The 24344-nt window shown below is 46.4% G+C and overlaps 1 protein-coding gene and 2 long non-coding RNA genes across 21 annotated transcripts in view; 2 read left to right on the top strand and 1 right to left on the bottom strand.

Moving 5' to 3' along the window:
• Positions 1-24344, bottom strand: part of Atxn1 (ataxin 1) — a 410394-nt gene that overhangs the window by 7994 nt on the left and 378056 nt on the right. For all 18 annotated transcript variants that reach the window (XM_076939095.1, XM_076939097.1, XM_034510061.2 and 15 more), the window contains one exon: positions 10538-12542. In XM_076939095.1, the coding sequence (XP_076795210.1) occupies positions 10538-12379 (1842 nt within the window). In that variant the 5' untranslated portion in view covers positions 12380-12542. The remainder of the gene's footprint in view (positions 1-10537; positions 12543-24344) is intronic.
• Positions 385-4808, top strand: LOC143443283 (uncharacterized). 2 transcript variants are annotated; one of them, XR_013112107.1, is made up of 4 exons: positions 385-772; positions 1414-1567; positions 2082-2223; positions 3751-4808. It is a non-coding gene; the product is annotated as an uncharacterized LOC143443283 (long non-coding RNA). The 2 variants fall into 2 exon arrangements; XR_013112106.1 differs by lacking the exon at positions 385-772 and having other exon boundaries at positions 849-1567.
• Positions 14952-23485, top strand: LOC143443282 (uncharacterized). Its single transcript, XR_013112105.1, has 3 exons — positions 14952-15099; positions 16436-16475; positions 21207-23485. It is a non-coding gene; the product is annotated as an uncharacterized LOC143443282 (long non-coding RNA).

The following is a 24344-nucleotide window of genomic DNA, read 5'->3' as shown; positions in this document are numbered from 1 at the left end:
CTGTATTGGATAACCCACTAAAACCATGTGGTACTTAGTCTCTTTATGTGCACAGGTGTGGGGCCATCCATTGGAACACGGGAAACTTAACAGTGGCCATACCCCTACTACCAACAACGTAAAGGTCAAAGCATTGAGACTAAAGACCGAGTGCTCAGCCTTAAACAGGACATCTACCCCCTCTCAGAGGCTCAGGAGGCCTCATGGTAGGGACCCCTGGGCTGGGTGTGTGTGGGGGGAGGGGTGCGGGGGGAACATAAGAGACAGAGGCTGGGAGAAGCTCTGAGAAATGCTAGCTTCTAGACAGGATACTGTGATTGCCGCCATCCCCCCCCCCCCCCCCCCCCCCCCCCGCTTTTAAGTAGGATCTCTCAATGGCCTGGAGATCATCAAGTAGGTGAGGGTGGTGGCCAGCAAGCCTTGAGGATTCTATCTCTGCCTCCCCAGTGGGTGCAGCGATTACAAGTACATGCTTCCACACTCGGCTTTTTAAACATAGTTCTGGGGATCAAACTCAAATCCGTCTGTTTGCATGGAAAGTACTTTACCAACAGAGCTGTCTCTCTAGGTCCCTGTGAGTGACCTATTTTACTTAACACAGATACACGTGAGCTGGATAAGAAGAAACAACCGAGTTTGTTTATAGCAATACTCTGGACCGAGGGTGCTAACTGCAGCCACGGCTCTACTTATCATATGCAGACCCTGGGCAGAAGCTAATGAGACAAACAGAAAGTCCTTGCATCATTCAGAACATTTTACCAAATACCAGGTGTGTGTGTGTGTGTGGGGGGGGGGGGGGGGGGTGTCTGGTAAAACCACTTACTGGTCGCCAGCAGCCACAAACTGCGCACCTGTGAGGCTCTGCAGGTGACTCAAAAGGCCAGGCATAGTCATGCTACATAGCGGTCAGACCAAGATGCTAAGTAAGCTCTGTGAAGAAAACCGTGAACCTGTTTGCCACTGGATTCCTGAGCATAATGCTTGGAACCAATGAACTTTAAGTGTTCAGTAAATTTAAGGAGGGCATCATCTATAAGGGCTGTGACCAGTAAGGAGGTCTTTCTTGGGACCCTGAAGGATGGGCAGTATTGGAGGGCTGTTGTGAGGGGACAGATATGGTCCAGCCACTAGGTTGTTTTGCATGCTAACGTCTCATGCTCCGCCCCCGGGTTCATGCTCCGCCCCCGGGTTCATGCTCCGCCCCTGGGTTCATGCTCCGCCCCTGGGTTCATCCCATTATACAGGCTTCTTGAATTACTGAGCTTCCTTTCTTTATGGATCCATAGAACAGGAAAGGATGTTTTAGAAAGAAAAAAAAATCACAGCACATGTTCTTTACAGGGAAATCTCATTGCTCTGGGCTATTTTAATCACATTAAGGCTGCTAAAATTTTTCTGCTCTCTCCGCAGTGGCTAGCGGTTAATGTGGAGACTCATTAAACTCGTTAACATGCTGAGAGGAAGTGTCTATGGAGCACTTGGCCTTAAATACGACATTTATATCAACCCCCTGCCAAGGCTCTGGGACCATCCCAGAAGAGGACAGAGGACAGGCAAAGAGACAGTAAGAGCTGGGAGATGGGAGGAGTGCTATGCTATAAAGTGCCGTCTTTGGGACAGGACATGGCCATTGTACTTACACATTCCTGTCAGCTATGATCAGTGCACAAAGTCCAGTCAATGCAATTGTCAGTATTAACTGGACTTAGTGAGTTACTAAAAAGAGAGAGAGAGAGAGAGGAAGAGAGAGAGAGAGGAGGTAGACAGGAATGTGTTGGGCATGTGAATGATCAACATGCATTGCTTACATGTCTGAGATTGTCAAGAAATAGGTAAAAGGTGTCCTATTCCATTTTCTGAGTGCCTACCACTTGTCAAATGCTCTGACTCGCAATGGTATCTTTTTAATGCTTGTAGCACACTAGTGAAACAAATAGTACCATTTCAGCTTTCTAAAGGGATAAGTAAAATCATCTTCTTAATATTATAGTTATTAGTCAATGGAATTATGATTCAATCTCAGGCCCCTCCTCCCAAACGTTCATTTTCGTCTATACCCTCCTGAATTTTACCTACAGGACATTACAATATGGTGAAGAGAGGTGACTTAACATTCCAGTGACAGACAGCAGTTTCAACTAAGCACAACCATGAAAAGGGACTTGCATAAGACAGAGGTCCTCATCTTCTGGAGACCAGTATCTTCTTGGGGCTTTACAGGTTAGATATTGGCTACCTGTTATCTGAGTATACATGAATTCAGATGTCTCTAAGAGAGACAGACCTCCTGACAGTAGCTCCTTCGCTCCCCCCTCAATCCCTATTCTTCAAGCTGTTCAGTTCCAAACCCCAGAAATCACAATGTCTCCTCTTCCTTCTTTCCAATACCTACATCCAAATCTCAGACAAACTTTACTGGATTCTCTTCCATAACATCTAGGCAGTTTCTCATGATGTTCACCACCTGCGTTTTGGCCAAGCCCAGCATGTCATTTGGAGAAAAATGTCACCAGAACAAGCTTCATAGGACTCACCTGATACTGCTCCTCACTACACACAGGAACATTTGTGTGTGTGTGTGTGTGTGTGTGTGTGTGTGTGCCTATCTTTAACTCTAAAGACACTTGCCTCCTGCCCAGTCTGTGCACTTCAGACAGAGCCTTCCTGACATCCTATTTCAGACAGTGCCCCATCCACCCCTAACTGAGAGCACTGTTTAAGACAATGTTGAAAACACTTTAATTAATTAATTTATTATTATATTTTTACTTTATTTTTTTTTTTTTAATTTTAAACCACTGCTATCACAGTAGCCCTTCCTCTAGGGCCTATGTCTGCCCCATAAACAGCTTTCTGGGCTGGCCCATCGCTAACGCCCTTAGGGTTCCTCTGCCAGATACTAAGGGGATCATAATTTCATGGGATTATGTTTTAATTTTTCTTTTCCTCTCTCCCTTCCTTTCTCCATCCGGGATGCAAACATTTTCCAGGATGGTCTTGATTAAGCCTCTAAAGACAGCAAGCCTCTTGGAAGGAGTATCTGTCAGTTTTAGGGGCCTATCACCTCCCACCTGCCCCTCCCCCTCTCCTTTTCCTACTGTTCCACTTGAGACACACACACCAACTTCCCTCCTGCACTCACTCCACTGAAATCATCTCTTCCAGTTGTCCATCTGGCTGGAGAAAGCCAGACTTGGAGGCAGCGAGGCCGCACTTCCTGGTTCATAACTGTGCATTTACATCACGGTTAAGGACTAGCTTTTAACACTGCACTTAGCTCTTCAAAGTGAGAAACCCCATAAAATCCCGGTAACGAGTTAGTCAACAAGGACTGTATCTAAACACTATGCACACATAGATAGCTCTGCTGTTTGATTGCATATTTCAATCTTAGATTAGTACTGCATCCACACACACACATATGGACATTTCACCAAAAGCAGGGCAGAAGGAAGAGAGAACGTCTGTTGTTTAAACACGTTTCTTCTTCCTTCCTGAGACTCCCTGTTTTCACACATGTGAAGGGTGTCTGCTTTACCAATCGTGTTCCTCTCTGCCCCCAAGTTAGCACCATCTCCTCCTTTACCTCCTCCCAGAGCCAGGAGCCATCAGTTTCTCTGAAGCTGCTTTTAGTGAGTTAGTCTTGCTTTGGGTCAAATTATTGAGCTTGGAGCTCCCGATTGCCTGCGCAGTGAAATTACAAAATCTTTTTTTTTTTTTTTTTTTACCTGTTCTTTTCCTCTGAAGGATCTGCAGGACTACGTGCCTAACACAAAACAAAGCAGAGAACTCCACAGTGAGGATGAAGGGGCTGAGAGTGAGCTACTGATTTCAGTGTTTAAAAATCATTAATAAAAACTCTCAAAGTGTGAGAGGACCTGGAAGCATTCTATTTAAAGTATCTAGTCCACATGACTTCACCTTTTGTGGAAACATTTTGGGGCTGCTCAGAAAACCCACATCCTTGCACTGGGATAGCGTCAAGCACAAACCCTAAATCACAGGTCAGGGCATGGCTTCCAGAACTCTCCAATGGGAAGATCCATTGGAGGCCCATGTTTGGCTATGATGGACACTGACCAATCAGTAACCACACAGATGATGCTGTGCCATTCTAGACTGGATGGCTTACATAGTTTCTATTCCCATGTGATTTAGCATTATGGGTTAGAAAAGTAACTTGGTGACAGTGTTTGCTGAACATGTATGAGGTCCTGGATTCAATCCCTAGTAAAGACACACACACACACACACACACACACACACACACACACACACTCACACATTCACACATTCAGTATCAGTTGTGGTAGCTCATGCATGCAATCCTAGCTATTGGAAGCTACAGCAAGAGGTTCACAGGGGAGGCTACACAATGATACCATACTTCAAAAAAGAAAAAAAAAAAAGCCAACAAAGACAATGATAAAAGAAAAGTCTCATATTTAGTATTGAAACAAAAAGTAAGAGCAATCAAAGCCTTAGCGGGACACATGGAGGAAAACCTCAGACACATGCTGTCAAGTGACAAACGGCACCCTCTGTGATCTCAACTATAGAATGCCCTGGAAAGAGGCAAAACTAGAAACAGTGAAGATTAGTAGATCTTCGTGCTCTGAGGTGTGACATTGGGAGAGGGGTAAACATGAAAAGCATATAGGATCTTTAGAGTGGTTAAACTCTTCTGGATGGTACTGTAAGGCTGGCTACAGGGCCCACTGTATTTATTAAAACTCTCAAAAGGCACAAGTCGGAGTAAACTCTAATTCAAACTGTGGGCTGTAGTCACTAACAGCCTAATGATACTGGCTCAGTTATAATAAACTTACTACACTGTGTAAAGGTTTTTGATGTTTGTTTGTTTGTTTGTTTGTTTGACTGGGTTTCTCTGTATAGCACTGGCTGTCCTAGAACTCACTCTGTAGACTAGGCTGGCTCCAATTCAGAGATTCACCTACCTCTGGCTCCAGAGTGCTGGCATTAAAGGCATGTGCCATCATTGCCTGCCTGGTTTTATATTTTAATTGGGGGCTGGAGAATTGGCTCAAGGATTAAGAGCATGTACTGCTGTTCTTCCAGGGGCCTGAATTAGGTTCCTAGCATCTATGTCAGCTTCAACTCTAGCTCCAGGGACATCCAGTGCCCCATCTGGATTCTGTGAACACTGTACTCATATGTATGAACTCACACATAATTAAAGTAGTAAAATTTATATATTGGTTTTTCAAGACAGAATTTCTCTGTATAACCCTGGCAGCCTTAGAACTCACTATAGAGTTCTACAGGCTGGCCTCAAACTCACAGAGATCTGCCTGTCTCTGCCTCCCAAATGCTGAGATTAAAGGCCTGTGCCACCACTGGCCAGCTAGAAATCAAAATAATTTCTAAAATTTATTTTTACAATTATCTGTCTATCGTGTGTGTGTGTGTGTGTGTGTGTGTGTGTGTGTGTGTGTGTGCGTGTGTGTGTGTGTGTTTGCATGCTTTGTGGAGAAGTCAGAGGACAACTTGTGGAAGTTGGTTCTCTCCTCTTACCATGTGAGTTCTGGGGATTGAACTCAGCTTGCCAGGCTAGGTGGCAAGTGTCTTTATCTACTGAGCCATCTTACCAGCTCCCAGTATAAGATTTAATGAGAGAGAGAGAGAGAGAGAGAGAGAGAGAGAGAGAGAGAGAGAGAGAATGAATCCAGAGAACAATCTTGGGAATTTCTCTGGCTCTGTTCACCATTTGTCTGTCTGTCTGTCTGTCTATCTATCTATCTATCTATCTATCTATCTATCTATCTATCTATTTTTGAGACAGGGTCTCTCACTGATCTGGATCTAGAGCAGCTTAAGCTGGCTAGCCAGTGAGCCTCAGGGATCCGTCTATGATCTCGGCACTCAGAAGTCTGAAGCAGGGGGACTGCCAAGAGTTTAAGGTCAGGTTGGATGACTCATTAAGACACAGTGAAAAGTGAAATAAAGTCAAGCCACAATGACCATGGTCTAAAGCCACTTGTCATCAAGACTAAGGCTATCAAGTAGGGTATACTTACATCCCCAAAACATTGCAGGGCAACAGATTTCTTCTGTTTTGATGGCTATGATGCCCAGGCTCCTTCAGACTTTCAGGCTCAAGTAATCCTCCTGCCCAGGTAGCTAGGACTATAATCCTATGCCACCTCATGGGTCAAAAGACACATACAAACAAGAATGGTTTGATTCAGTTTCCTAGAGGGAGCCTTCTGACATCAAAACTGAGAAAAAGTAAGGTATCTTCTATAACTGGTTCATAGACCTGGCACATGGCCTTCACTCGGGCCACTGACCATTTGCGTTTTGATGAATTTGGTTTTGTTTCTATCAGCCTGAACAGTAGATACCATTGAGCACGCTTCTCTTGGAAGCTAAGGGACTGACTATTCGGGCTTATTTACTGCTTGCATGAGTGCCTACACTATTTTTAGGATCCAGCTAATCCATAAAACATTGCCACCAGTGACTCAACAGTCCACAGCAGTCAAACTGAGAAATAGTGGAATGAAAGAAAAGCCATCAATCCACACACAGCGAGCACAGCATCATAGCCCGCCAAAGGAGCGTGTGCACCTGCCCACGCTGGGAGAGGGAAACGAAGGAGCCGCCAAGGAAGCAAGGGAAGCAGTCACCTCAGGAGGATCTGGGAAGTGACAGACGGCCCTAATAACACAGAGCTCAGCATTGAGGAGAGCAGCAGCCAGAGGGAAGCAGTGGGCCAGAGCACTTTACAAATGACACACTTTACAAAGGTGCTGCTGAGTGCATCCTGGGCACTCTTTAGAAAGCCTGACGTCTAGGAGCCCAGGACAGAGATAGGCAGGTCGCTACCACAATGAGACACTGAAGTACAGACGCCAAAGGCAGCCAGTGGTGCACTCTTGAACGGGAGGGAGCTTTCCCAGTGGTGAGACGACTGCTGATTTCTCACAGGCCCTCTCTTTATACACTGGTGCTCAGGCTGCCCTGAAGGGGTGGACTTCCGGTCCTCCCTCATGTCTAGCTCCTACTGATGGCTGGATACACATACTCATGCAAGCTAGCATTCCTTTTTCTTTCCTTTACTCTGGACCCCATAGCTGAGACATGCCCGAGGCTTATGGTTCAATACTTGGAGAACAGGAAGTGGGTTATATTTGGGAACAAACCCAAAGAAAGAAATCTGATGTCCTATGGGGCTCCCAGGCTGAGCCAAGGCACAGCAGGAGCAGGAACACTGTCCCTGCCTTTGTGGAATGTGTTACTTGTCCACCTAGAGAGGAAAGAGGCTTGCTTTCCTCAGCAAACACAGGGATAAGGACTAATGCTTATAGCCTTCCCCTTAGCGCTGTTCTATAAGGGTGTAACAGAGCTCTGTGCAGCAAAGCCAGAGACAGTGGGCGACGAACACAGAAAAGCATTTTCCTTCTATACTATTACTACCTCATCATAAACACCCAACAGAGACCACACTGGAGGCATCTTTCCACAAGAGAAGTCAGGATTCAGCTCCTTAAAAATAGTGGCCAAGGGCATGGGAACATGGCTCCATGGGTAATGGTACTTGCTATACAAACAAGAGGACCTGAGTTTGAATCCCCAATACCCACATAAAAATCCATGGTGGCTGTCTATGCTTGTAACTCCAGCACTAGAGAACAGACATTTCCAGGGCTTGCTGGCCAGCCAGCCTAGACTAAAGGAAAGAGTCGCCATCTGACAGGAGTAAGGCAGGGAGGTAGAGAGGTAGACAGCCAACATCCTTCTCTGGCTTCCTCATGGGGTCTTGCTTTTGCACCTACACTCTTATACATATAACTCTTCTGCACCTCTCTCTGTCTCCCTCCCTCCCCTCCTCCCCAGTCATGCACATAGACCCCTACTTCTTTTCCTACAATATCTATGTCTGATTAGCTGGATGTCACTAGGAGCTCCCCTGAATATATTCTTAACTTTTGATTACTGAAGCAAATAAAAACAACCAAGTTTGTTCTGGAAGACAGGAAATCAAAGGCTTAAAACAAAAACAAGCAAACAGCTGAGGAAGGTGAAGGTAAGAAAGCTTTAGTAGTACAGCTTTTGTCTGGTTATGCACAAAGAACTAGACTCCAACACACACACACACACCATAGACACACACATATGTACACTACACACACACATACACACTATAGACAGACATAGACACACATACACCACAGACACATTCATACACATAAACTCTATAGATAGACAGATAGACACACATACACACACATATATATCTCATAGACAGACAAATACACATGTACACTATAGACATACATACACACATACACCCCATAGACAGACAGACAGACAGACACACACACACACACACACACACACACCATATACACACACATACACTCCATAGACAGATACACACATACACACACACCATTCACACACACACTCCATAGACAGACAGATACACACATACACATGCATATACCATAGACATAAACATATATATATATATACATATCACATAGATACACAGACACAGACACACACACACACATACACACACAATTGAAAAACCCAAAACAACAATGAAAGACAGAACAAGCGGAGAAGATTGTCTTTACACAGCATCCTTAGATTAGTCTGTTTTAGAGAACAGAAAGCATCAGCTGGGGGGGAGGGTGCATTGAGAAAAGTCACCTGCCCCACACAAATGCATGTCTGGCTAGCTCTCCTCGACACCCCTCAGTGTTCTCTTGGAAGGACCTTGGAGGTTGTCTGAAGCCAACCATCCTGGCAGATCTCTGCTCCTGCAGGATTTATGTCTAGGGTCACAAAGCTATTTCTGTCTGAGAGAAACCATCTTTTCCCCACAAGTTCCCTAACTGATTTTGTGATTTTTGCTTCAGAAGTTCAACAATTTGCTTATTTCTTTATTTCCCCGTGGGTGCTGCTGTGAGCTATATCTAACTAGTTGTAGAGACCTGGACATCTGCTCAGGCTAGGGAGGAAGGTCCTCTCAGAGATACCAGAGACCGAGGTCAGCTATTGCAAGATCCATTAAGTCTGCTGTCAGTCTCTCCCTTACCAGGCTCCCCACCTCTCCCTTTCTCTCTGGCTGGCTCTGTGATTCCAAGCCTGCTATTCGTGCAAGCACTGCTTGTGGAGCATTTCAGCTGCAATGATGTCAGCCGATCTCTGATAGGCTTCTAAAATAAAGCCACAAATCACTGGTTGGGTCTGAGTCTTGGACTTTTATTGCTGTGGCCCCAAACCAAAGAAGTCTCATTAGCAGACCACAGGCCTCTGGTCCAGCTTTGCAATGGCACTTTCTATCACAGGAGAGACACAGATGGTCTGTCTGTCCGTCATGCTGCTGGGAGCCCTGCTGTCAGGCAATGGTGTGTGTGTGTTGGGGGCTTGGGGGAGCAGGGTCTGACATCACAGGGAAGCCAGTCTCTTCGTGGTTTGTATTTTCATTTTGAGGAGTTCAGAGCAAGGGCAAACACACAGAGATTGCTGGGTTCAATTCCCAGCACTGTAAAAAACAAATCAACGCTTTGCCTTACTGCCTCTGGTCAGAATCTCACTCTAAGGACTAGAGCTGAGGAAGAATACAACTTGGTCTGTTTCCATGATTCACCTAGGGCGTGAGAGGCCATTGTGCTGACGCCATTTCACGTGAGAAGTGAGCAACAGCCTTATATGCTCTAAACAAACATGCCACAGTCTTCTCCTCAGAATCAGAACTTCTCAGAAAACTTTCTCGGTCTTAACAAATACTGGATGACTGTGGCATTTATCCATAAAGAACATTCTAGGTTAAAAGGCTTCAGGGAAGCAGGGCCTGTGACCTTGACTAAGATCCCACATCTGGTCTTTTGGGAGATGTGCCCATGGAGGGAGGCAGTCGGGGGTGCGGGGTGGGGGAAGCTTGGCTGTCGCTCAGCAATGTGGTCAGTAAAGCTGCTGTCCTGCTGTTCTATATAAATAGGCTCTGAAGTAAATGTTGGCCGATGATTTAAGATTCTGGAAAGGAGGCTGAGATGTAGCTCAATCAGTAGAGTCTTTGCCTAGCAGGCATAACTTGATTCCTAATACCAAATACACTGGGCATGGTGGTACATACGTCTAATCTCATACCTCTGGAGATGGAGGCAGGAGGATCAGAGGTCCATGGACATGGTTAGATACTGTAAAGCTGAGGATGTACTGGGTGTCTGTGTTTTCCTACTTTGTAACTTTGGTCATGTGGTATTAAACCCCTACCTCCTCCTCATATGACCCCAAACCTATAAGAACAGGAGCCCCACCCCCTGACACATCTTCAGGACCTGCCATACTATCTGGGGTGGCTCTCTCTTAAGGGAGTTCTTCTTCAGTACTGAAGGGCCTCAATCTCTGGGTCTCTGCTTCTCTCTCTCTCTCCATACACACACACATATCCAGATCCCCAGTTGACAATAGGAACCCTACTTGCCAAAAACAATCACCTTGCCAGAATGGGGATAGGTCCCCCCCCCCCCACCTATATGACCCTGGTGAAGGTTACCTGGGCTCGGTGTTCACCAACAGCAAACTGTATCACGGCCACACCGGGGCTGTGGCTATCCTCGATCCTCTCCACAGTACTGGAGTCAATCTTGAGGTCACTGCTAATCTCTGCACTCTGGATGAAATCTTCCGTCTTCAGGTCCTCCACCTTCTTCAGCTCCCCGTTGGCCAGCTGGATGATGGAGCCTTTCATGAAATATGGCGGCAGCGTGGGTGACGCTGTGGCAGGGGATGCCACAGACTGCACCACCGGCAGGTGGATCTGGGCCTGTACCATGGCTGGGTAGGCAGCCTGGGTGACCAGAGCCTCCGGGTTGAAGTTCTCGCTCTTGGGCAGGGCGGTGGTGACAAACGTGTGAGGTACTGCAGCAAACTGGGGTGATGACGTCACTATGGCCGAGGCTGCCCCAGGTGTGTCCATATCAGGGCTGCCCACTGGGATGAGCAGAGGCTGGGTACCTGGGATCACCAGGTGCTGGGGCAGACCGCCAGCGTAGGTGATTGCTTGCTGCTGGCCGCTCAAGTAGCCGATGACAGGAGGTTGAGTGCCAGCATAGAAGGCCGTGGCTGGTAGGCCCACCGGGAGAGGCTCTGATGCACTGTGTGTGGTCTGAATGACCGTGTGGGGGGACAGCGCATAGGACCTGTGGCTGGGCTTCCCTAGGTGCAGGCCGCTCTTGTCATTGAGGGTGGATGGGGAGGCCTCTCGATGCGTGGCCTGCTGTGCCTCCAGGTCTGCTGAGGATGTGCTGCTGTTGGGCAGGACCATCACAGATCCACGGACCCCGGAGGTATCACGATTGCTGTAGTCTGCTGGGCTTGGGTGGACCACCACATGCCTGGACTCATAGGGATGAGGCACTGACTTACTGCTTGCCTTCCCCAGGCTCAGCTCCACAGAAGATGATGCCCCATACCTCCGGCTCTTCTCCATCTCCCCATTCAGGACCTCCTTGGCTTGCATAGCCTGCTGCAACCTGCTGCTCTCTGCTTTTTTGGTGGACTCTCGAGGAACAAAGTGGCCTCCAGCATCACTGTATTGCACAACCACCTGGGATGAAGGCCCCAGGGTGAGTGTGTGCGGGATCATCGTCTGATGGGGATGGAGGTGGACCGGGATGGGTGGAGGAGATGTTGCCCGCCCGGAGCTCTGTGGCGAGCTGGAAATATGAATGTACTGGTTCTGCTGGGTGGGTGGAGGGGACCCTGGGTTGACTAATCCCGCAGCCCTGCTGAGGTGCTGCTGTGGAGGGGGCTCAACCTTGTGTCCTGGTGCCTGGCTCAGACTGCCCATGTTGGCCAGCAGGGTGGAATATGCCTCCAGCTGGGAGCGCTGTGATGGTGTGGTGGCCCCTGCAGCGGAGGCCACCGCACTGGTGACCGGGTTGCCTGGTGGGGAGATCAGCTGAGAAGGGATAAAGCCTGCGTAAGGCCCACTGTATTGGGAGGACCCAATGAACTGGAAAGTATGAGAAAGGTGGGCATACTGCACAGGAGACACTGGGGTCCCTGACTGAGGAGGAGGGTACACGGTGGGCAGCGTGTTGGCTGTGGGGACTGACCTGGGGGCACTGGGTGGGGAGTAATCCAGCCCTGCGGACAGTGCTTTATGTAAACCCATTCCTTGTAAACCATGCTCCCCAGAAGTCCCTGCTGGCCCATGCCGCCCACCCCCATGGCTGCGGCTGCCAGGGGTACTGGGGAGCCATGCCACACCCTCCACGCAGTGGTTGTCGCTGGGCAGAGCAGTGGCCTTCTCCTCAGAGGGCCGGCTGGTGGCGGGGATCTCACGTTTCTTGGGAGGCAGGCATTCATTACTCCGCTCTTGGTTGGATTTCATTTTTCGCCGTCCCCCCTCCACGGTGGCTGTTTCACTGTCTGGTTGCCTCTGGTTTTAGTCTGATAAACAGAGAGTCACATTGGATTTCTGTAGGGGATCCAGGCCCTTCATGAGGAATCATCTCCCCGTGGGTTCTCTAGGCTGGCAGTAGCAGCTCCGGATTCTGAGGAGGAGGAAGAGTAATCAGGAGTCGGGGATGGAGACAGGAAAGAGAGAAGAGAGGGGGAAAAATCAAAACATCAGCTCTAGGGGAGAAACCCCACCAAGCCAAACCAACCAGTCAACCCACCAACCAACAAAAACACTATTACCAACAAGACTAAGAAGAGACCCTCTCAGTTGGAATTCCAAAAGCAGATTATGGCCCAAGTGTTAAAATAGATAAAATATTACCTGGTCTAAAGAGCTAGAAAGAATCAAGATAGTGACTGAGTTTAAGGGTCTACTTTTCTTAAACAGTTGCTTATTTGCTTATGATTTATTTATTTGTACATGTGTGTGTCTGTGAGAGTTTATGTGTACCACACATGTGCCATTGCCTACAGAGACCACAAGAGGGCATTGGATGGCACTGGAGTTACAGGCAGTTGTGAATCACAGTGTGGGTGCTGGGACCTGAACTTGGGTTTCCTACAAGAGCAGTAAGTGGCTGTCTTGACCACCTGCCATCTCTTCAGCCCAGGTTTTATTACTTTCTTAATAAAATAGAGTAGGCAACTCAGCAACCCAAACATTTCTCTGCCCCTTCTCTCCTCCTCCACCCCTTCTCAGAGGGTAGATGGTCACTTTTTTCTTTTCTTCCAGCATCTCTTGTTGCTCAGGCTGGCCTCATATTGTCTATGCAATGAAGGCTGGCCTTGAATTCATGATCCTCCTGCCTCAGCCTTCCAAAGGCTGGGATCACAGCTCCCGCCCTGACCCCCATTTTTTTGTTTTTTGTTTTTTGTTTTTGTTTTTTTGGGTAGATGATGCATTTCTGTAAGTTGTTTTCACAGAAAGATTGGTACCATTTCCTGTCATTTATTTACCTGAGCACCTTTCTCTCAGTCAAATAGGACCCCAGGAGCTGGGCTTTGTGGAGGAGCAGGTTTGGAATAGAGACGCCCAATGAGTCTTTGGGCTATTTCTTGATGCCAGAAGCAATACTCTTAAGATTTCATCTGGCTTCAGGGCTACACTTAAGCTATGGTAGTGCCCCCTATCTTAACATTGCCTCCCACAATATACCCCTGTTACCCCAACTCAGCAGCAGTATCCCAAAATAATTCTTCTCACTATAAGTCTGAAGGGAATTCCATGTACAGTCATTTATAAGGAAACACTAAGACATCTTTGAGACAGTTACAAGAACTATCCTAGTTTTTTTTTTTTTAAATAAACCAAACACAATATGTAAGATGAACCTTGCCATGGTGGCCGAGGCAGAAGAATGAGCACAGACTTTAGGCTTCCATGTGCTACAATATAAAATGCAGTCTCATAAAAATGATGCATAAGTAAGTACATGAATATGTAAGTGAAACAGAACCAAGGCTTTGAAAGTTTCCTTAATAAAAGTTAGGCACTTGCTTCATCCATGTGCCTTCTTCTCTTCCAAGTTTGTCCCTGAATATTCTCTCCCCACCTCTCCTCCTCCTCCTGCCCCGGCTGGCGGGGCCCTGCTCACTATGAGTAGGAGATGAAATCTTTGCCAGACAAATCACAACCACGTGTCCAAACCCAGCCATGCAGTGATGCCAGGAACTCTTACAGAGCAATCCCTGTCTCAGCCTCATAGAGACACTGAATTCTGTGTCACCACCCTTGTGTGAACAACATTGACCTGGCATGGGGTAGACTGCCAGGGTGACCAATGTGAAACATGCTAGCAGCAGGAGATAGGAGTACTGCCCACAGGGAGAAGCTTCAGAGGGAAGCAATATCACAGACTCTTATTTGGGGAGCTGCGTTTCTGGGGTTGGGACTTGAATACATTTCCTTCTCAGATTCTTTTCCCTATGATCTGACTTTAAAACAGGACCCCCCCGCCCCCAAACTGGGTATGGTCATGAGTGTTTGTAATCTCAGCCTGTGGGAGGCCAGGGCAGGAAGATTGGGACTTTGTAGACCAGCCTGGGCTTTATGGTAAGTTCCAGACCAGCTTGAGCTACAAAAACAAAACAAAACAAACAAACAAACAACCCTGTTTAAAGGGGAAGAAAAAGTAAGGAAGCAGGCAAACAGACAAAGAAACAAACAAACAAAAACTGAAAACTCTAAGCCTTTACCAAACAGAACCAAACTCCTACTGTCAGCTCTGTCTTTAACAATTCAAGCTGTGTCAGTGTTGAGTCAACAGCAAGATCCACAGCGAAGCATAATAACCCTTTGCTCAGCCCCTCACCCTTGTATCACACAACTCCAAACTGCTCTCATCCAGTTTATAGTGTGTGTGTGTGTGTGTGTGTTAGCATGTCACAATGTGCATGCAGAAGTTGAAGGACAACTTTAGGGGTTGGTTCTCACCTTCCACCTTGCTTGAGATTGCGGGGGGGGGGGGGGGGTCTCATCACTATTGTGTAAGCCAGGCCGGCTGGCCTGCAAGCTTTCAAGTATTCTCTTTTGTCCAGAATCCATACAGTCAGAGGAATGCTGGGGTCATAGACACATGGTCTTCTGTTCAGCTTTTGCATAGGTTTTGGAAGTGCAAACTCATGGCCTCACGATTGTGTGACTATGTGGTAAGTACAGACTCTCCAGACCCCACTTTCCAATTTCCACCTGGGGCAGGGGTGAGGATGGTTTAATAACTCTCATTTGTTTTGTCTCAACATCACTAAGAAATACCAGAGCAAAGTGACAAATGACACAAAAAGCTGCCCCTCCCTCCTGAGTTGGATCAGGCAGATAGAACCTGAGAATGCAAATGTGTACAGGGAAGTGGAGGTTTGGACATTCAGTGTCTGAACACCAGAGTTATTTCAATAAGAAAAGGGCCCCTTACACTGACTGGACAACCACTAAACATGGGGACTGGAAGAAGTCAAAAGACTTAAGTTATTCATGCTGACGAAATTAAAAATAGCATGTACCTGAAGATGTAGAAAAACTGAAAGTGGGTATGGAATTATGTTTTAAATAACTTATTCTGGAGGACTCTCTCCTATTAGGAGGACAGAGCATCATTTAAACCCAGTATTTATAAATCCATATTAAGGACAGACTAAAATAAAACCCCCAAAGTGTCAAAAGCATTGTTATTTTTTGCTGTCTTAAAAAAAAATCAATGCCAATCTTTTATCTCTAGACTTGGAGAATTACTCTTAAGAAAGAGGACTACTAAGCTCTAACTTTAAAAAGACTTAGTTATTTTATCTGTATGAGTGTTTTGCCTGCCTGTGTACTACATGTGTGCCTGTTGCCCACAGAAGTCATAAGAGGAAATTAGATCCCTAGGAAGTGGAGTTGTTGGGACTTGAACCTGGGTCCTCTGCAAAGAACAACTAGTACTCTTAACCACTGAGCTATCTTTCCAGTCCAACTCCCGATTTCTCATACCAGCTGGCAAGGAAACATAATCATTTAATCATTGCTGAGGTCTACTCAGAGAACCGGTCCATGCGCCCCCTGCTGGCAGCACAGGTGCACTGCCCCATAAAACACCGCAGGATTTCATTAGGGATGTTCATGCAAGAGTGATATGTCAGAATAGGAAATGAGAGCATTTGCATACAGTAGTAGTCCCAGCCATCAAGGGAATAGGTTAATTAGCTCAAGGCAGCTCGAGGGAAGAAAACGCAGGGGGCATGAAAGTCCTTTCAAACCCAAGTAAAATGTCAAACACATTCAGGTCGACTCTTTAGCAACAGGCAAACAGAAAACTGTCTGAGCACGTGACTGCAGTATGCAAAACCAGCAAGCTCCCATGAAGGCTGAAATGGTTCTCAGAGGCACAAGGATTTATTTATACTACTTATCTGATAGAGGCTGGCTGGCTCTTCAGCTCTGAATACTAACTGGGCTGAGCTTCTGCTAATGAACTAACACGAGATATCAACTCTATGTATTTATTTTTAGGACCAAGGATCAGACCCATCACCTTGTGGATGCCCAGCAAGTAAGTACTCTCCGGCTTAGCTCTATTTCTCAGCATCATATATCACCGCTGACAAATTCAAACTCATCCTGAAATAGCATCCACTGATAAAGAGCGGCACCTTTGCTGGAAATTAGCTTTGATAAAACAAGAATGAAGCAATTAATAAAGATGCAGGAGTGTCCCAGGCTGAACTGAAGCAAATCTCAGGCCACCATCTTAATTGCTTATATTTTAAAAGTTTATAACTAAGACATTTATTATTATTATTATTATTATTATTATTATTATTATTATTATTGACATGGGCTGTCAGCATGCATGTGGCAATCCAACAACAACACTGTGCAGCTGGTTCTCTCTGTCTATCATTTGTCTTGGAGACTCTGACTCAGGTTGTCAGGCTTGGTGGCAATGCCTTTTTCCACTGAGCCATCTCTCTGCTTAGAATGACAATTTTTAACAGAAGAGGGATCTTGCTACGCTGTCTGGACTCAAGAGATTTTCCTGGCCACGGCTACCCGATTGCTACCATTCTAGGCATTCTCCTAAATGTGAGTGTTTACCATGCAAGACAGCCAATTGGAGGTGATGGGGTTTTTTCTCCGTTCTACTAGCTCTCTGAAAAATGTCTGCATCTTCCACAAAGTGGTACTGGATCCTGCTGGATTCTCACTAAACCACTAGGGGCACCATGGAGCACACTGGTATTTTCATTACACATGTTACCATTATATTTTATTCTATCTTTGAGTTCTGTCCTTCCTTCCCTCCTAACTGGTCTTCTTCTTTTCACAAAATACTAATAGTTTTTTCTTTTGTGACTCTCATTATCTCAAAATCTATACAGAAACGTGATTTAAGTTTGTAGGTCTGTCCAGCTGTTTGACATTGTGACATGGCATTGTTACCTATAAAGTTCACACTTTAGAACTGCTCAATGAGATTTTTTTTCCCACAATATTTTTCCCCCAAATAAATCTGATGATGTTTTAAGTAAGTTTATAATTTTGCATCGGCCACCTTCAAAGGTATAAGGGTCACCCGTGGTCTCTGCAGGTTGGGCATGTCTTTAGGCTATTATGCATTCTATACAGGTCACATGATGCTTTTGCTCGGTTGGTTCCATTTTTTCCCCTACTATTCTGGCTGAGAAGTGGCAAGATTCTTCTGTGCTGGATCTTCATCTTCTATGGAGATGGATGGCCACTGATTTTAAGGTCTGTAAATAACAACTGGCTGCTTAGGAATAGAAGGCACTTCTAGAATTTGACACATACAGCCTTTAAAAAACCCATTTCAAGGGTGAGGATTAAGTAGAGATGCTGTTTCTACACACACACTCCTGACATTCTCGGTGTGAGTGAGCTGGACGCGCCCTCTCCCCAGCCCCCAGGCTTTCACAAATAAGAGGAAGAAATGTAGATGGCTCATCAGGGTTAGGGCAGGTTCAGCACCACAAACCTGCAAATTCCAAACACAAAATGTTCCACAAATCCCCAAGTCTGTGAGCAGCCACAGGACACACGGGAGAAATTCCACACCTGGCCTCACATGGTGGATTGGAGTCACAAGGTAGGTTCACTAAAAATATTACATAAAACGAAGATGATTTTCTCCATCAGTAAAGCTCAAACACACGTTTGGGTCCCGTTCTTAAGATCTCATTTTACATGTACAAGTACTTAAAACTGAGAAGGTAGTGAATGAAGAACACTTCTTATCCCAAACACTTTGGATAAAGGATACTAACCCCCCTAGGAGATGGAATCCTTGGCGTAATGACAGAGGCCATGAGGATACCGTAAGACTTCCTGAAATCCTCACCTCGAGCCCTCCCATTTGATTTTATCACCTGAAGAAATTCTGTGTGCTAAGGACAGTTTGGTTAACTTTGAAAAACAAGTCCAATCCTAACATCCTTGGAGTGTCCAGGAATGAGGCAATTGTCTTAACTAGATATCCTCAGGGTTGACTGACGTGGCTTGCCTCGCCGGAAGTGGATCAGTATTCCCAGGCTTGCCTCAGCGGAAGTGGATCTGTATTCCCAGGCATGCCTCAGCGGAAGTGGATCTGTATTCATGCCCCAACCACTTTCTTCACTTTCCCTCTCTTCAGTGGGCCTTCGCTGCTCAGCGACAGCACAGGGCCCAGGACGGGTCTTCTCAGCACTATCTTCCTTCTGCTCTGTTCAGCATTTTATTAGTGTTTTGGTTATCATTTTTAGAGGTAGCAGAAGGCTGGAAGGGATATTTAGTGTGTTGTGATTAATATGCAAATATATCCTCAGAGGCTGGAAGTGATGGCATAGAACCAAGAAAATTAAGATTAATGAGAATAAAAATAAATGCCCAGCCTTGGTTTTAATAGCTCAATTAGCTTAGTTGAGGAACTATGGGTGAAGAATAGTTTAAATTAAGAAGTCTAGGACTGGTTTTTTGTTTGTTTATTTGTTTGAGACAGGATCTCAGGTAGCCTAGGTAGGTTCACAAATATGCAATGTAGCTGAGGATGACCTTGACTTCCGAATTCTCCCGCCTCTCCCTTCTGAGTGTTGAGATTACAGGTGTGTGCATTAAGTTTGGGACTCAACTAACTCAGTGGTGATGTATGACACACTCTACAGCTGGAAGCATTGTTGTTATAATAGTGTGTTGACAAAGAGTGGTTCCCCACCCACTGTGTGCTGAATGGAAAAACAATGCCTAGACATAAATGGGCTGAGAATGTTCCAATAAACCTTGTACTATATGAAAACTGATCAAGGACTTTAGTTTTTGTGACACTAAGTGTCATGTATTGGGGTGACAAAAGAAGAGAAACCAGACTGTCTTTCCTAGGCAAGCAATATGGCTGCTGATGTCTCAGACCCAGCCCCCAAGCTCAGTGTGACTTGGGCCACTGTAACTCCTTCCCTAGTGGGGCAACAGCATGTCTTCTAGGCAAGCTCTCTGCGTGTCTGGCATACCCAGGCTAGGTGTGCAGGCTCACACCTGTAAACCCAGCACTGTGGAATTGGAGGCTGCAAGACTCAGTCCCAAAACAATAGAAGCAGCCTAGAAAGAGAAAGAAGGCCTGAGTTTCAGTGTGCATCCTACACAGACCCTCCTTAGCTGGAGGCAGCTGCACAGTGTGGTGCCTTTGAGGAAAAGCGAGGCTGGGAGGCCGTATGACAAATGGCGGTAGCCTTGGGGGTCGGTGGGGGTGTCGGGCAGTGGGGGTGTCGGTCAAGGTGAAGCAGAGGAAAGGAGGCCTATTGTTTAACAACGTGGACACTTTTTTTGGGGGGTGCATATTTGAAGGCACCCAAAAATTTTTTTGGGGGGGATAATGAATATGACTGAATTTAACACTTGACATGATTAAAACATTTAAAGCCTCTCTAAATAGCAGAAGTCCCATTTGGGTGCACAATAGCTAAGAGAAGCTATGTTTAGGGCAGAGTGGTCCTTCTGATTAAAAGCCTTTAGGATAGCCAGCCATGGTGAAGGGTTCCTTAGATGCTCTGGGTGGTTGGCCTTCCCCCCCTTTCCCTTTTTGAGATAATATAATTGCATCCCACCACCCACCCCCTTTCTTCCCTCTAAACCGTCTCATATATTCCCTCTTGCTCTCAAACGCATGGCCTCTCTTTTCCACCATCAGCTATTGCATGCATGTATCTGTATGTCTGATACATATATATCCCTAAATATAACCTGCTCAGTTTATATACTGTTACTCATACTGATGTTTTGGGAGCTGACCAGTTGGTATTGGATAACAAACTGGTGGGATGGCTCCCTTGTCTTGATGTCCTTGATAGGCAGGTAGCCTAAGCCTTGCCCTGTTTGTCTTTCCGTGGGACATACTATTTGCTAGTATGTGTCAGTATGACGGAGAGGCAGTCTTCATGAAGGCTTGGATGAAGCTGTCCTTAGGCTCAATGCCATTTCGGCCCATGTGGTGATAAAGAACACTGGGTGGGGGTGGGGGTCTGGAAACATCTCAACAGCTGTCTTATGGTGTGGATACACTACACATGTCCCTGGCTCTCATGAGCCCGGGAGCATGTCTGGACCAAAATGGAGGGGACAGGGTGGACATCTGCAGAAGCTGCTCACATGGAGAATGGCTGGAGCTCAGTGTGGCCAGTGTCCTCTGGCTGCCTGCCCACGCGCTGGAATTCCTGGAAAGGCTCAAGACAGGAAGATGACCATCTGGATCCAAACAGGTCTCAGAGAATTGTCCCACGGAGGTTGAGTCAGAGTCTTTGAGAAAAGCTGGAAATGCCTTTCTGTCGGGACTTTTCCTGGTTTCAGTGCTTAAGCAAAAACTGTTCAGCTTCCCAGTGCCCCTTGTGCCAGAACAGCTCCCTGAGATGCCTGCATGGCTGGTGATCTGCCACTTGGGCTGGATGGCTGGGAAGAGTCACGGGGACCTTCAGGGATCTTGATCTGGTCTAATGCAAACTGTTTTAAGGACAGGGAAATGGTGGCCTTCCATGTGGCTACAGCCCCGAGGCTGCTGGGACAAGGCAACAACTGATCAGGGCAGTGTTGCCAGAACGGGGAGGAAGTGACCCTGCTGTGTTCAGCTCTTGACAATGTCCTGTAACATAGCTTCCTGTAGAGTGCAGGAAGCATTTCTCCACAGAATATCAATACAAAATGTTAATGTTATTGTTATTAATAATAGGAAGGTGATACAGATGTGATTTGACTGTCTCTTCCTGTCTTTCTGTCTCCCATCTCCACCCTCCCCCCATGACAGGTTTTCCTGTTGTTCAGGCTGACCTGGTTCTCCTTATTCCCACAAATGCTGAGATTGCTGATGTGTCCCATCACATGTGGCTGCTACTGATGAAGAAGGACCCAAAGATGTTCAAGAACAGGCTGCGGTGTAATGACAAGGGACATGGCAAATGGTGGTGTAAGGTCAAGGAAAGGGCAGATTCCAATTCTAGCTTTACTTCTACCTGACTACATAATCTTCTAAAACTTCCTTTCCTCCTAATGTAACTTTTATTTTACTTGAATTATACATTCACCTTTAAGGAGATAATTACTTATCCAACATGTAATTCTATCAGTGATTTCTCTGCTGATTGAAAGGGGGGACACTGATTTGCACAGAGCCTGGCATAATGTCCATGCTCGATCAATGATAACCATCATACATAGGATTCCGCAGACATCCCTTCACTGTTTCCCAGCAATCAGCCGCCGTTCTCTGTTGCCTGGGTTTCCTGGTCCTGTGATGACATCAACCTTCCCCTTTCTAACTACCCAGCCCGTCAAACAGCTGGGCTTTTCTTTTTCTCCCATCTGCATGGCTATTTGAAAGTGTATTGCCTTTCTTTGCCTAACAGACAGGGCTGCATTTATAATCATTCCCAAGCCTGGATTCCATTCACTCCAAAAAAAAACTGAGAGTGATTTCACACAGGGAGAATACTCAGAAGGGCTGGACGTGAAATTCAAGTGTGACATTTCTTGGCAAGTGTTAAGCTCAATGTTCCTGGTCTGATTCTGTCTTCTCTTTTATACTTTTTGGATGAGTAATTCCCAAAAGGCATTGTGGGGAGATGGAGAATCTCCTTCCCCTACAGGGAGGGCTGCCAGCAGACTCACACATGCACGCTCTTGATGCTTCTCTGCACGCCAGTAAGCTAAGTGCCCTGACAGGTATATCCTGTATCCTGCAATATGGGCCACCAGGGGGCTGTACTTCCTGAAGTTAAGATGGACCAAGACTTCTAAGAGTTGAGGATGTAAAAATCTCTATCAAATTAGAAGATTTTTTTTAAAAGGAACTAAAGCATTCTGGGAGGGATTTAAGGTATCCTTGGCCCTTGATGGGAAACTTCCAGATAATTCTTAAGTTCATTTGCCAACTCTCAATAAAGGGTGGTCATATACTGGTTTCCGTTCTGTGTGGTTTTCTAGGCTATGGGTAGTATGGTTTGTGTGAAACCTGGAGGTTCACATTTTAGAAATGCAACCCCTAAAGCAACAGTGTTGGGCAATAGGAGAAGGTCAGTGGGGAGGGCTCTGCTCTGAAGAATGACCACTGTCACTATTGCAAGTATGGGTTAGTCATGGCAGGTAGGGGTTAGTCAAGGCAGGTATGAGTTAGTCATGGCAAGTATGGGTTAGTCATGGCAGGTATGAATTAGTTGTGACAGGTATGAGTTTGTCATGACAGGTATGGGTTAGTCGTGGCAGGTATGAATGAAGCTGGCATCTGATAAGGTCTGACAAGAAGTGCTGATTCATGGGTACTTGGGTTCAAGCACCTGGAGTAAAGCTGGTGGTGTTGTTTGGGAAGGTTGTGGGACCTTTAGGGAGAGGGAGACCCCCACTAAAGTACATGGGTAACAGACTTTAGGTTTTATACCCTGACCCTCTTCCTCTGGGCTTGCCACTGCCCTGACCATGAACCTGGGATAAGACCAGCTCCTGCGCCTACTTTAACATCTTCCCCACTACAAGAGACCTTCCTTCTTCAGTTGATTTTGGCTGGGTATTTTAGTTACAGAAATGTGAGACATACCTAGCAGGGTTTATATTAGCCAGTGTGATCACGCTTGGGTGGGAGCTCCACAGTAGGAGGTGCCTGTTCACAGTGTTGGAGAAACTCGGGCAATGCATCAGGCAACTTGATCCTGACGTGACACTCTCTATCTGTTCAGTATAACCAATGCACCTAGAAATTTTCCACAGTCATAGGACACTGAACATCCGAACACAGAAAACCGGACACTGTAGGAAGCCGCAATATAATTTGCCACCCCAAGTTGGCGCTAGAAACAATTATCTGTGCAGATGCAAGGCAGAGAGCCTGCCAAAGTCACTGAATATTGGGTGGTGAGCGAACAGCCAATCAGAAGTGAATAAGTCACTCTAGACTGTATTTAAGCCAGGCCCCTTCCACAGCTCAGCCCTTCTGCGTTTTCCACGTGTGTGATACAAAAGAGTAAAAGTCCTCGTTTTGCAGTAACTACCCGATCTCTGCGTCTCGTGTTTTATCTTCCACAGATGCAAGGCTCGGGGGTGCGCGTTAGACAGTTCTAACCCTTGGTTCTCCAGAAGTGTGAGGATGTACTTTTCACATACACATATGCATACGCATACACACAGGAAACTGCATACGTGCCTGATACAAGGTCCACTGAGCCTGTGATCTTGCTCAGTGATGAACACATGGAACATAGCCCTGAGAGACAATATAGGCTTGGAGCCTTAGTGTTAGGCCATAGCCTCCTTGTGTGCAGAATCTGGAACTAAATGTTAGCTGCACATTACACTCCCAGAGGAACTTGTAAACACAAGTCCAATGCTCTATCCACTCTGGGACAGCTGCCATCAGAATACCTGGGGTGGGGACTACAATAGGAATTTATTTGTGTGCTCATGTATTTACTCATGTTTGTTTGTGTATGTGCATATGCACATGTGTACAGCTATGTGTATATGGGCCAGAATGCAACCTCTGGGGTTCCTTTCCCATTTCCATTTTAAAGACTTGTACTTTGGCTGGCCCAGAAGTCACCAAGTAGGCTGGTCATCTGGCCAGTGATTCCCCAGGGATTCTCCTGTCCCAGCTCCGTCCCCTTCCCCACCCCAGTTCTGTCAGTGTGCACCTCAATGCTTGGCGTTTTTATTTGGGTTCTGGGGATCAAACTCAAACCTTTGCATTTCATTGACTGAGTCCAACGGCTCCCTAGCCCAACTACCGGAATGTAAAAGGCATACACCAGGTGATCCTGATGGGTGGCCAGAAGTGGGAACCCATGACTCAAAACGCCTCCGGGTTGCCTTTAAACCCCACCATTCCTTACAGTACGTCTCAGCAACTTTAAATGTAACTGCCAACTATCTCCATCCCGCCGGCCAACACTAACAAAGC

This window comes from Arvicanthis niloticus, chromosome 8 (genome assembly GCF_011762505.2).
Source record: "Arvicanthis niloticus isolate mArvNil1 chromosome 8, mArvNil1.pat.X, whole genome shotgun sequence".
In the NCBI taxonomy this organism is placed as follows: Eukaryota; Metazoa; Chordata; class Mammalia; order Rodentia; family Muridae; genus Arvicanthis; species Arvicanthis niloticus.
Note: the sequence above shows the minus strand (reverse complement) of the source record. Positions and strands in the feature narration are given on the sequence as shown.